At 29.5% G+C, this 13053-nt stretch overlaps 3 protein-coding genes across 6 annotated transcripts; 1 reads left to right on the forward strand and 2 right to left on the reverse strand.

Moving 5' to 3' along the window:
- Nucleotides 1-71: 71 nt before the first annotated feature.
- On the reverse strand, nucleotides 72-8467 carry hrm (solute carrier family 16 member hermes). 3 transcript variants are annotated; one of them, XM_076405992.1, is made up of 4 exons: nucleotides 7652-8467; nucleotides 5112-5351; nucleotides 3098-3880; nucleotides 72-1906 (listed from the first exon to the last, which is right to left on the reverse strand). In XM_076405992.1, exons 1-4 carry the CDS (start codon nucleotides 7791-7793, stop codon nucleotides 1125-1127), a joined length of 1947 nt encoding a protein of 648 aa, XP_076262107.1. In that variant the 5' UTR covers nucleotides 7794-8467; the 3' UTR covers nucleotides 72-1124. The 3 variants fall into 3 exon arrangements, with proteins under 3 accessions (XP_076262107.1, XP_076262109.1, XP_076262108.1); XM_076405994.1 differs by lacking the exon at nucleotides 7652-8467 and adding an exon at nucleotides 6673-6802; XM_076405993.1 differs by lacking the exon at nucleotides 7652-8467 and adding an exon at nucleotides 5696-5832.
- Nucleotides 8468-8652: 185 nt separating this feature from the next.
- jagn (jagunal) lies at nucleotides 8653-9973 on the reverse strand. The gene is made up of 4 exons (XM_076406001.1): nucleotides 9661-9973; nucleotides 9429-9570; nucleotides 9153-9377; nucleotides 8653-9094 (listed from the first exon to the last, which is right to left on the reverse strand). Exons 1-4 carry the CDS (start codon nucleotides 9714-9716, stop codon nucleotides 8966-8968), a joined length of 552 nt encoding a protein of 183 aa, XP_076262116.1. The 5' UTR covers nucleotides 9717-9973; the 3' UTR covers nucleotides 8653-8965.
- Nucleotides 9974-10257: 284 nt separating this feature from the next.
- LOC143197468 (katanin p60 ATPase-containing subunit A-like 1) lies at nucleotides 10258-12605 on the forward strand. Of its 2 annotated transcripts, none has more exons than XM_076405996.1 (6): nucleotides 10258-10556; nucleotides 10623-10834; nucleotides 10901-11065; nucleotides 11121-11371; nucleotides 11419-11597; nucleotides 11655-12605. In XM_076405996.1, the coding sequence occupies exons 1-6, from the start codon at nucleotides 10380-10382 to the stop codon at nucleotides 12234-12236; spliced, it is 1566 nt and encodes a 521-aa protein (XP_076262111.1). In that variant the 5' UTR covers nucleotides 10258-10379; the 3' UTR covers nucleotides 12237-12605. The 2 variants fall into 2 exon arrangements, with proteins under 2 accessions (XP_076262111.1, XP_076262112.1); XM_076405997.1 differs by having other exon boundaries at nucleotides 11124-11371.
- The last annotated feature ends 448 nt before the right edge of the window (nucleotides 12606-13053 follow it).

A 13053-nucleotide genomic window follows, 5' to 3' on the forward strand; every position in this document is an offset into this window, starting at 1 on the left:
TCTGAACTCACATTTAGAAAATTGTGATATCGTTATCACAGGTTAATTAAACTATAAATGAAACACCTACATAGCAAGACTTAATATATTTTATTCTAATATATCACACTGAAAAAAAAATGAGTACAGTATTGTTTGATAAATGGTATGCCAACAAGTGTAAAATATTTATTTTTATACTTGTACTTTATCTAGTACAGACTAGAATACGAATAATAATGGTCGGGAAGTTATATATATGTAATAAATAAGTTTTATTATTATTTTACACCTATTGATAGATAAAATATTCATCATATTAGTACTAAAATAATAACAGGAATGAAAGTATACTGTACAATAATTCTTTAACATTATTCTTAATACAAAAATACAAATTCAAGAGCACCTTTTTTGATATGTTTTTATTTTCGTTCCATCCTTATATATTATTTGCTTTATTAAAATAAGGTATACGTTAGAAATATGGAAAGGTATTATTAGTATGACACTTAGGGCTTATATTTGGTGGTTTCAAAACAATGGTAGGCGTTTTTTGGTCGTTTAACAATTGTAAAGGTGTCAGGTACTGGCCAACTTAGATATCACGGTTAATATACTTTTATCTACATTAAAAAAATCCATATTTTTTTATAAACTCTAATGTATCATTCAGTAGTATATGAATGTTATAGTTATAGATTTTAGTTGAGTAAGTAAGTAATAAAACATAAAATTAAAATAACTTGTCTATATGGTCATTTCTGTCATTTTTTAAATATGTCCTTTTCATATAGTAAGTGTAATAGTGTGGAATGCTCATTGAAACCCTATATAAATACTGTAAAATATATATTATAAAATCTTCAGTGATGATTTTCTTTATTATTTAAAAATATAAATATTCAAAAACTAAATAGGTAGAGGAATTAATGTTATAATACAATTACGTCCAGAACATTCTCACGTTTATAATTACAATCCTAACAATATATGTAGAAAACATGTATTACTTTAAAACTTTTATTTGCACTAGCAGTCTTGAGAGTATTAATATAATATCGGCTCCCATAGTCCAGTTAAGTCAGAATGATTTGTTATTAGTTATATATATTTATCTTAGAAGTATTTTATTAAATACTACCTTAATCATCATCCTGGTCATCTGTTTTGTTAGATTTTTTAATACAAGGAACAAAACTCCATAATAATGAACCAGCTGATAAAATAATACCTAAACTGCAGAATAAAGATACGAATGATTGTGTTGATTCAAACCACAATCCACATATTGGAGGACCGATAAGCTGAAGAATTCCATTAACAAATAAGGAAATACCGTAAGTTGATTGTAATCTTTCTTCGCCGAGCATATCCGCCATTACAATAGCTGTTATTCCTACATAAGTTCCCGATGCTAAACCGAATACTGAACAGAAACTGGCTATAACCCAATAATTTTCGAAAAATGGCATCAAGGCTAGCGAAATTCCCGATATGAACAAACCACCAAAAAAATACCAAGACTTCGGGAAAGTCGTTAGGTCGGATAACGCCGAACCTCCAATTCTTCCAACTAAATCTAAAGCACTTACAATTGAAAGGAGTAAAGCTCCGCTATTTTTGTCAAAATGTAAATTTTGAGCGTACGATGGTAACAATATTATAAAATTGGTATAACTTATTGCGTTTGTGGCATTTGATATCAGAATGATCAAATAAAGAGGGTCTTTTAATAAGGTGACATCAAATAATTTAACTTTTTTGGGAGATTCTTCGTCAGTCTTAGTTGGCCGCCCTCTCATAGAAGTTGATCTTAAACTGAATGAACTAGCGAATGTTTCTGGCTGGAGAGTTAGAGTACTTCCATGGTATGGAGTGCTGACATATTGAAAGGAACTGGTTGATGTGCTTCTTCGTGGTGGTGCTGCAAAAATTAGTTTTTTAAATATTTAATATCTCTGTGTATGTTTGTTTTAGATAATTTAATTAAATATATTGCCAGACTGATTTCGTATCAGACAAAATAAATATTTGTAATACAATAAAATATTGCATAATACTAACAGACAAACTGGCAGGTCAAGTTAACTATTGTTGAAACATATTAAATCTGTTATAGAAATACAAGATTTCCAATTTGGATTTCGAAATTATTACTCCGACAATCGACCAAGTGCACAGAGTAACAGCGATTGTTGAAAAGGCATTCGAGGAAAAGAAATACTGCCCTGCAATATTCTCGGATGTCTTTCAAGCTTTTGACCAGATATAGTATTTGGGATTAATCGACTTCTGCAATAAAATTTAATCTCGCATGAAGGGGCATTCTCAACACTTAAACGTATTTCTGCTGGAGTTCCACAGGGTGGGGTCTTGGGACTACTCCTTTATCTGCTCTATACTGCTGATATTCCAACAACAAAAGAAACCGTACTTGGAACATTTGCCGACGACACAGTTATGATGGCAAAATATATATTCCTGCCTAAGGCTGTAGAAAAGTACAGGTAGCAGTCAACAAGATCTACAAATGGACTAGAGACTGAAAAATACAGTTTAAAAACTCCAAATCTGTCCATGTTATTTTTCCGTTGTGACAAAATGACACCGATGGATGCCCGGTTGCTCAAGCAGAATCAGCTAAATACCTCGGCATAAATCTTGATGGTAGGTTAGATTGGAAACATCATGGTAGACAAAAAACAGAATAGATTAGATTCGAATTCCAGCAAATGTACTGGTTAGTCGGAATATACTCTCAACTTGAACTAAAATCAAAGATATTGATCATAAATTGATTAATCATAAAGCCAATTTGGACCTATGGGGTTGCACTAAAACATCAAACCAACTAGTACTTATACGCACTCAAAACAAAGTTCTACGATTAATTACCAATGCTTATCGCTACCTAACTAATGAAGAGCTGCCCGATGACCTTGAAATCAAATAGATGTACGAAGTGATCCAAGATTTCGCCTTTAAACATAAAATAAGGTTGCTGAATCGCAGCAACGTGGAAGCAATACAGCTACTGGGCAATACGTGGATGATACAAGACGTAATTAATTTAAAAAAATCTCGTTAAACAATCACCATACATTTTAATCATTACCTGGTTTGGTTATCCTTCGGGTACTTGGAAATTTCCCGTGCGAAAACTCCATTTCACCGTTTTGTTGTTTTTCAGGTACGGAATGTAGAGCCGAATTGCTGTTCATATTCTGACCAGAACCTGCATGACCTTGTTTCGCTTTCATCATTTCATGTTTTCCCGTTGGCACGCTAATTTTTCTTTCGCGATGTGGACTTTTTACATTTTGTACTGCCGCGCTAGAAGCGCTTCTATTGAAACCCATTTCCGCCAAATCGCTCTGTTCTAAGAACGAATTATTGTGAGGAATATGCGGCAAGGATGTCATACTGTCTTCGCTGATCATGAATTTTGTTTGAATCGGATCAGGATGTAAATCTTCCGCGTTGGTCTCATCGTTTTCTTTGACTTTCTTAAAGTGATTTTCAACAGGGTCGTAAAATAGGGCAGCGACAAATACATTTAGGGTAATACCACCCATCAATAATACAGCTCCACGATAACCATACGTTTCCAATAGTAATCGTAACAAAGGCGGTAATAAAATCGAGCCAAAAGCAGATCCGGATATACAAATTCCATTGGCTACCCCTCGTAATTTAACAAAATAACTTGTTACTATATATACGGTAGGTGGAAAAGATAGGCCCGCACCACATCCTACCAAAACACCGTAAGTTCCATAAAGATATGGAACAGAATTCGCCCAAAAACTTAAAATCATCCCCCCGGCTGCAAACGCTCCACCCAAAAAGGTTACAGTTCTGTATGAATATTTTACAGACAATATACTAGAAACAGGACCTAAAATAAAAGAAATATAAAATACATTATTGTACGGCAACCCAACAAACACTTTTTTAAACGTATATTACATCATACTGTTTTTTCCACATATTTTAACAACAAAAAGAACTGATATCGTGAAAGCTTGCAACGTTTGCGAGGCAATAATAAAATGTAAATTGCATTTATGTTCAAAATATTGGAACTACTAAATATTTCGGTATATAAACTTTGGGTAATAAATATTCCATTGGCATTGCCCGTTCGTGTTTATAAACTAAAGTATAAAGAAAATTCCTTGGTTTTTCTAGGAAATATCAACAAAACAATTATATAATTTCATAAGGTTGGGGCAGAAATGTTATACATAGTCAATTACTTAGAGATATGTATTATTTTTAAACATGGGAACCAAATATTTAAACTTTGAAATTATATTTCTATATATCTATTATATTTCTTTCACCTTAAGTACAGTGTAAACAGCATAGATAAAACAGATTAAAGAAAAATACCTATTCAAAAGAAGGTAAATTGATATATAATGGATTATTTTGTCATATCTTCTAGAGTTTCGATTATACATAACAATTATGTGTAATACAAAAAGCAAATAAAACCGAACTAAAGTGGATCTAGAAGTGTTATCATCAAATTCTTTCAAGAGAAATATTTTATTGGGTCAATATATTTAAGGTGAAAACAAGTTAAAGAATAACAAGTTCTCAATAGGACAAATATATCAATGTATAAAATCAGAGTTTTAACGATTCTAGAAATTCACTGTCGAAAACAAGAGCTTCGATAACATTGGGAATTGTTAGTTAACCTTGACTTTTGTCTACACAAAGTGCAAAACAACAAAAAGATCATTACGATATATCTACATACTTTACGTCAAGTAATACTGAAATATTTGTAGCTAGGGTACTACAGATGTTGATGACAATACATCGGATTCAGAAATAACAAATTATATAATGCTTTTTGTCGGGTAAAAGTTCAATAAACCTCAATTAGATCGAAAATGTAATCATTTTTTTTTAGAAAGAAATCAAGGAAATTGTTTTTTTGTACTGTATATACAATAACAAATACAAATATGGTGTGATCCATCCACAGACTAATGTAAATATTAATTAGGCTTTTTGTTATATGATGATTACGTTACTTTTATCGATGTACTTGTTTACTCAAGCTTGATAAAAATAACTCGTTAATTTGAAATAATTAAATTTTAATATCTTACCTAAAGAACTGTATAAAAAATAGCATAACGCTGGTATCCACATGCCCTGAGATGGGGTGGCATCAAAAGCTTCTAAGAATTCAACAAATAGAACTCCAAACGATTTTACTGTACCAGGTACCAAGATATTAACCAAGGTAGCGCCAAAAAGGACCAACCAGCCCCATCCACCGTCAGGTGGAACAAGTTTCCATTTAGCCATGGCTTTTTCATTTCTTCTCCTATCTAACAAAACTACACCTTGAAAAAAAAAGACAAAAAAATGGATATAAAAAAATTCAATTTATTTTGTTGTATAAAAAAATACATTTGCACGGCAGTTTATGAAATCACTCACATTGCGGTACATTATAAAAAATATGTTCTTTAAAGGTCCCTGGTGGGATTTCTAACGAATTAATGGAAAAATAAAAGAAAAACAAAAGGGCAGGTTAGAAATTTGCAATCACAATCACATGATTTATCGATTTGATTCAGGTTTTGCGCATGATATTTAAACATGCAAAGACAATGCGAGATTATTATTACGAACGTGAAGAAAAATCATTTAATTGAAGTGAAGCAACATAGAATAACTAACATACCTGCTTCATATTCGATGTATTATGCGAACCATATCTTAACAACGGATTTTTCTGGTTTCAAGTCACAACCGAATTAACAATGTTACGATTATTGTATCTAATTTTCAAATAAATTAACGAGAAATCGGCAATGTGTGAAAAGGGATTTACTATGTTACACTTCGATGTAAATTTAAAATGTATTTGACCATTTTTTTTGACAATTTACTAAACTATTTATATATTTTTAACGATCCTAAAATGCATTTTAATTATGGAGATAAAGTAGCCTTATTTCCGGTATGTTTTAGAAAACGTTCCGTAATTATCTTTAAACTGCAATGCCTTTATTGAAATAATCATTAGGTTCATTATGAGGAATATATTAGTTATTATTCGTACTTGTGTATAACTGGTTCTATTAAAACAAATACAAAACCATTATTTTTGTTCAATATAATTACTAGACGTATTAATTGTAAACTACTAACGAAACAGCATTATTGTAATAACTACAATAATATTTTAAATTAACATATACAAAAAAATACGTTTAAACGTGTTTTAAAATCACAGTCATACTTATATTTTATGTAAATGAGTTTCTTTGTTCCATTTTTTTTAAACCTCTTATCACCTTACTTCGGGTTAAATACAGTTACACAAACTATAAATAAACAAAATAAATAGACGTATGGTTAGTAAAAACCTCCAGATTTGTTCTACGTACATCATTACTTATATTTCATAACTAATAGAATATTAAAATTGAATGATAAAAAAAGGTCTCCGGTTTTGTTTGATTTCCCTAAAAGTAACCTATTCCCAGGAAAATGTAAGAAATGTAAATAAAATGAATAATCTTTCAGTCATAATCCTATGCCTTGGCGGCATTTAAAGAGAAATAATAATAAAAACACAAAATGCACTTTCTAATCCGCATTTCTAAAGAATTTAAAAGTTCATTCAGTTTAATATATTTCTATTCTAATACTTACCGTGTAGTAATTAATGAAAAATATTTACATTTCTTAATATGAACAAATAAAAATGCTTAAATAAATGATACTTTTGTTTGTCGATCAAACAATGACAAAGATATCAAACTAAGCCTGTTTTGCTAAAGATTAACAGAATCACAATTAAACGTTATTAGGAAGTACCATTTAAAAGTCAATTATGTGAATGCGGGTAGAAAATTAAGTTGGTTAGTAAACTGATTGATAAAACATATTTTACTACAAACAAGGCTGCGATATTCATATTTCAGTTTTCATCAAAACATTTCTCTGAAAACGAACTATAACGATACAATGACTGGATATTAATTCGTTTAATAAACAAACTAGGATGTATGTTTCTTGTTAGTTGATAGTTATATGTTCATAGATAATTAAATAGATGAGACGCAAGCCAGAGAAACTTGTCTCCTATTTCTTGAATAAGATGATAATTTAATCAGTTTATTATTTGTTCTTACCATACATATATGTGTGTTAATAATGAAAAATAAATATAACATTATATATTATATATTTGATAGTTAATTAGAAACAAACATTTTAATTTATCATGACGTGTTAAATGAACTATAATATTTATTATATTTTTAGCTCTTTAGCCGTATATGTTACACACAAAAATATCGCATAATTAAAACGATTGATAAACATAATATCTCCAGCAAACAGTATTGTTAAATATATGAGAAATTTATCTGTAGTATATGAAAAAAACTATAAGATTTATTGTACTTTTAATACATTTAACATCAATTTTTTAACAAAATTTAAAAACATCAATTTTAAATATTATTCACATCAAAATTAATTTTCTATCAAGGCACGTGTAATAAAGAAGAATCAACAAGTGTTTGTAGCTTAATCGAAATATTGTATTCCATGTAGAAAAAGTTGTTGATATAAACATAAAGAGCTGATTTTCATTAAAATGTGTAGATTGAAAATCTGTACTTACTTTTATTTCTAACAATATTCCCGGGATTGAGTTCTTTGCCTTGAAAACCATCCTCACCTCTTTGTAAATTAATGTTCTTGACTGTTTTAGTTAACAGAGGTTCCCCAGCACCATTTTTGACACTTTTATTGGCACTATTCATTTTGTTTCAGTTAAAAACCAAAAATACAACGTAAAATCTGATGAAAAAACGATGGGAACACACATCACACGTGTGCGTCAACAAAGAACAACTGAACAGCTGATTCGGATTCTATTGTGTGAAATGATTTTTTATCGTACAAACGATCGTTGTTGCTTTCTGGTTGTTGGAGCTAACAGCATAAAATCGATTTTTGAAATTGTGATGGAATGAACGCAACTAGCTTTATGCTACCGCCTTTTATCTAAAATTATAATACAAAAACAAAAAACGAGACGCGTTATAACCAGATAAATCTAACGATTATGCACCATGAACACTTTTACAGGCTATACACAGCTACATTGAAATTGTTGAGCGCAAACTAGCAAATCACTAGATAATCGATCCGTTTATAATTGTTTTTATTGAGTAGTATCGAAAGCGCACTTCGTTACTTGAACACATTCTGTAGCACTGCCCGTGTGAACTGAAGGAGTATGGTAACAAGATTTTTGTTTTGAATAAAATTGCTCTTACTTTTATTTTTATCTGCTTATATTGGGTAACAGCACGTTTTAATATTTATAGGTATGAATAACAATACACTTACAACAAGTTTCTCCAGTATTATAGACAATAAAATATTATCTCAAATATTTCTTGTTAATTTATAAAATTAACAGAAATGTCTGAAATTACGAATGTCCTTACAGTTTATGCAACCTGTTATGCAATTCCTAAACTGTCGCATGCACCATTATTACATAATATATTATTTTAAATTGGCTTAAAAAACAATACCAACATACAATAAACAAATAAAATCGGCCGATATGATAATTTTAAAAACATTTAAAGGAAAATAAAAAATGCAACATTAATAAATACCTTTCTGAAATATATTTAAAATAAATAAACAAAATAATTAATAAAAAGTTTGAACATGCAATAAGCATAAAACTAAAAAAACAATATTTGATTTAACTTATAAATATCAATAAATATATTTATATAAACTATAATAGAGCACCAAATTTCAAAACAATGTGTAATTGAAGTACAAACAGTGTTATAGAAATTTATTCAGTAAAATTAATTTATAGTCACTCCAACATTAAATATAAATTGAGCACAAAAAGACTGGCAATAACATAAAAACATTAAATAAATATATTACATTAAACTAGTATTTATTCTGATTTTTTGATAATTCTTGTTTTCCATGAAATTAAAAGATTATAACTGAAGTACATGGCAAAAGAATGTACCTGAAGAGCCAAAAATATAAAGGCATACCATAAAAGTCCATATGGATAGGTCTGAAATATTTTCAAATATTGCAGATATGCATATATAAAGAAAACACATTGTACTCACCTTCCAATAAACTATGTCTAAGATTGCGGCATAATCATCTGAAAATAGGAATGTATACACTTCTCCAAACCACATTATAATGCTGTATAATAATGGCAAATATCCAAAAGTTACAATTCCATATATGTAACATTTCAGTGAATTAATTTTGTTCCTCTTTACAGCTTCTAAGGAAAAGTATGATAAGGCAAAGCTTGAAAGCCAAATCCACTCCCAAAGATATGGCTACAAAAACAATATAATTTTATTTACTCTTCAGATTTGTCCTTAAATTACCTCAGGCACTTCTAGTTCTTCAATTTCCAAGATAAATATACTAAAATAATCTAGTATTGAAGGAGCAAGTTTAGCCAGCATTACCATAAATAAAATATAATGGAATAAAATACAGTACCATAGCCTCTTTTTGTCTACAGAGCTAAAAAATTAATTCTGGTGTAACAAACTCATGAAGTAAAGATTTTGGCATCAATTCAAAATCATAGCTAAATTTTAAATTAAAATTTACCTTCTTGAATAACGTTGGGCAACTCGCTGCCTAAACATATGGTCATGTCCATCCATTATTATTAACTATTACCCTTTTATAATTTTTCTAAAGTACTAATAATAAACTGAGCCCTGTATTTCTTCAGGTTAGAATAATTATGTATGGTCTCAATATAACTGAGTAATATGAATTGGTGTCTTTATAATGAAGTTCAATATTTATTATATAAAAATGTAAATTGTTAATTTATTTAAAAAATATATATATTCAACCTGAATTAAAAAAGCGATACCAGCTGGCACCACCACGCTACCACTTACATCTCTACCTAAACGTCAGAGGTTAGCTACTATATTAAATATTCTTGGATCAGCTCCTAATTCTAAACGAGTTTAAGAACTTAAATAAAATTCAAGCAATGTGAATTACAGTTTTCTATTTTAATTTCTCTAGGTGCAAGAGAGATGTCACTAATTAATATTTAATAATGTAAATCCGATATTATTGTTAATATTTTAACAAATAATACAAGTTAGCAGATGAATTAAAATTACTATTTTAATATGTATTGTGAACATCTTTAAACGAAACGTCAAACTTATGAATATTCAGTCATAATGTAATATGTCAACTGTCACCAGTATATTTTACAATTTAGTACATCTGTTTTTAAAAATTAAAACGAGTTTTGCACTAAAGTATATAGAGCAAAGAAGCACATTTTTTTTATTAATACTATGGGCGACATGGCTGGTAGTGTAAAAGATATTGTAGATAATGTTGGACTTGCCAGAGAAATGACTATGTTTGGAAATTATGAAAATGCTGAAATTTACTATCAAGGATCTTTACAACTTATGTCTAGGTTCATCCTTAATATAAGTGAACCTATAAGAAAGACGAAATGGCAACAGGTAAACAAATATATTTTTTGGTGCACTAGATTTATATGCATACAACTTACAACATGAAAATTGTAGGTACAGAAAAAAGTTAGTATGGAGCATCAAGTAGTAAAGGACCTAAGAACCCTTTTAGAGTCGTTAAAACTGGAGTGTAACGCAGATGTTCCAATTGGTGTAAGAAGAAGAGATACCTTCAGTTTAGATAACAGTTCGGATAGTGCTTATACTGTAACTGATCCAGATGTGTGGCCCCCACCTACTCCAGTAGATCATGGTATTTTGACAAGGTAGCTAAAATAAATATTATAACTTTGAGATTAAAACGATATGATGTGGTGATTAAATTGACATAGATCTAATGGCCCCAAGGCTAAACATACAAACAGGAAAGGAGAATCAAAAAAAAATTTGTCATCAAGGGCAAGCTCCTCTACAGTGTCTAGGAGATCAGATAACACTAAAGCTGCAAATAGAAATAACAAAAAGGAAGATAGACCTTCTAGTTCTAAATCAGAGAGGTAATTTGGGAGCAATTTATATTTAATATTTTAACTGTTTGGTTTAATCAATTAGTAGAAATGCTGATTTGAAAGAAAGGCAAGATTCAGAATCCACAGAGAAAGGATTTGATAAAACTGAGGATCAAGAAGAAAAAAAATTTGAGTGTAATGGAATGGAAAGGGAATTGGCTGATGTATTAGAAAGAGATATAGTTCAAAAGAATCCAAACATAAGGTGGGATGATATAGCTGATCTGCATGAAGCAAAAAGGCTCTTAGAAGAAGCAGTTGTTTTGCCTATGTTAATGCCAGAATTTTTTACAGGTTAGTGATGTATTAGTAATGTGCATTTTATGTATGATATTATTTAGGTATCAGAAGACCATGGAAAGGTGTTCTAATGGTTGGCCCACCAGGTACAGGAAAAACCATGTTGGCAAAAGCAGTAGCTACAGAATGTGGTACAACATTCTTTAATGTATCTTCATCCACTTTGACTTCTAAGTATAGAGGTGAATCAGAAAAAATGGTTCGACTGCTATTTGAGATGGTATGACATGCAAAAATATATTTGCTCAATTTGTTATAGGAATTGTTATCTTTTTAGGCTAGATTTTATGCTCCTAGCACAATTTTTATAGATGAAATAGATTCCCTGTGTTCTAGAAGAGGTTCGGAGTCTGAACATGAGGCTTCTAGAAGGGTTAAGTCAGAGCTGCTGGTTCAGATGGATGGTATTACAGCAAATAATGATGAACCAGGTAAAATAGTGATGGTGTTAGCAGCAACTAATTTTCCTTGGGATATTGATGAAGCTCTAAGGAGAAGATTAGAAAAAAGAATATATATTCCTTTACCTACATTAGATGGAAGAGAAGCTTTATTAAGAATCAATCTTAGAGAAGTTAAATTAGATCCAGATGTCAATTTGAAGAATATTGCTAGAAAACTGGATGGTTATTCTGGTGCTGATGTTACCAATGTATGCAGAGATGCATCAATGATGTCAATGAGAAGAAAAATATGCGGTTTAAGACCTGATCAGATAAAGCAGTTACCCAAAGAAGAATTAGATTTACCAGTAACAACAAGAGATTTTGAAGAGGCTATTGCAAAAAATAACAAAAGCGTTTCTAAGGAGGATTTGGATAAATATGAGAAATGGATGAGCGAATTTGGATCATCATGATAGTATTATTGATAAATATATCTTTTTTTGCATTTATTAGATTTATATAAATATATCACTCAGAAATGAAATCATGATGTACATAACAAGTTACCCTTTTTTTTCTGCGAGAGTAGTTTTATTTATTTTTAACAAGGTTTTTTGTGCCTTTATACAATTTTATTACTATTAATTTATTACATATTAAAATTTATTATAAAACTAAATGTAGCTTTTTAGAGGTTGAAATTGACTATATTTAAAATGATTTTTTATATGAAAGCTTGAATCAAATGTTAAACTGGTTATCAGTTGATATATAGGATAGTCTGTTGTATTTTAAAAACACTCCTTGTATTTTATTTACTAATATAGTTACTTTTTATTAAATTGTGTTAATTGATATTATTATGTGTTTCCTTGTTTCAAATTAAAATGATGTTTTCATTCAAATATTCAAAATCTAATTATTTTCAAGATAATGGTTAAAAAGAATAGTAAGATATAAGTTCTAATAATTAAAATAATATAATTAATTATAACAAATGAATTGATTTTTTCCCAATATTATTTATGCAGATTACTCATACATTTCATCAAATATGCATTATTTATGAAACTGAATATTTTACGGTACAAATACCAATATGCACTGCTAATTTTGTTTTTAGTTTGCAATGAATTAATATATAAATAGTATTATTTATAATTTTATTGTTATCAATTGTTATTTAGAGAGAGATGGTGTTAGGCTTTTTTTTTAAATGAACAATATGATATAGAATTCAAATATATAATAAATAATTCATAACAAACAAATATGTTTATAACAATAAAA

This window comes from Rhynchophorus ferrugineus, unplaced genomic scaffold (genome assembly GCF_030347505.1).
Source record: "Rhynchophorus ferrugineus isolate W39M unplaced genomic scaffold, kcgeb_rfMv2 rfM5, whole genome shotgun sequence".
NCBI lineage: Eukaryota > Metazoa > Arthropoda > Insecta > Coleoptera > Curculionidae > Rhynchophorus > Rhynchophorus ferrugineus.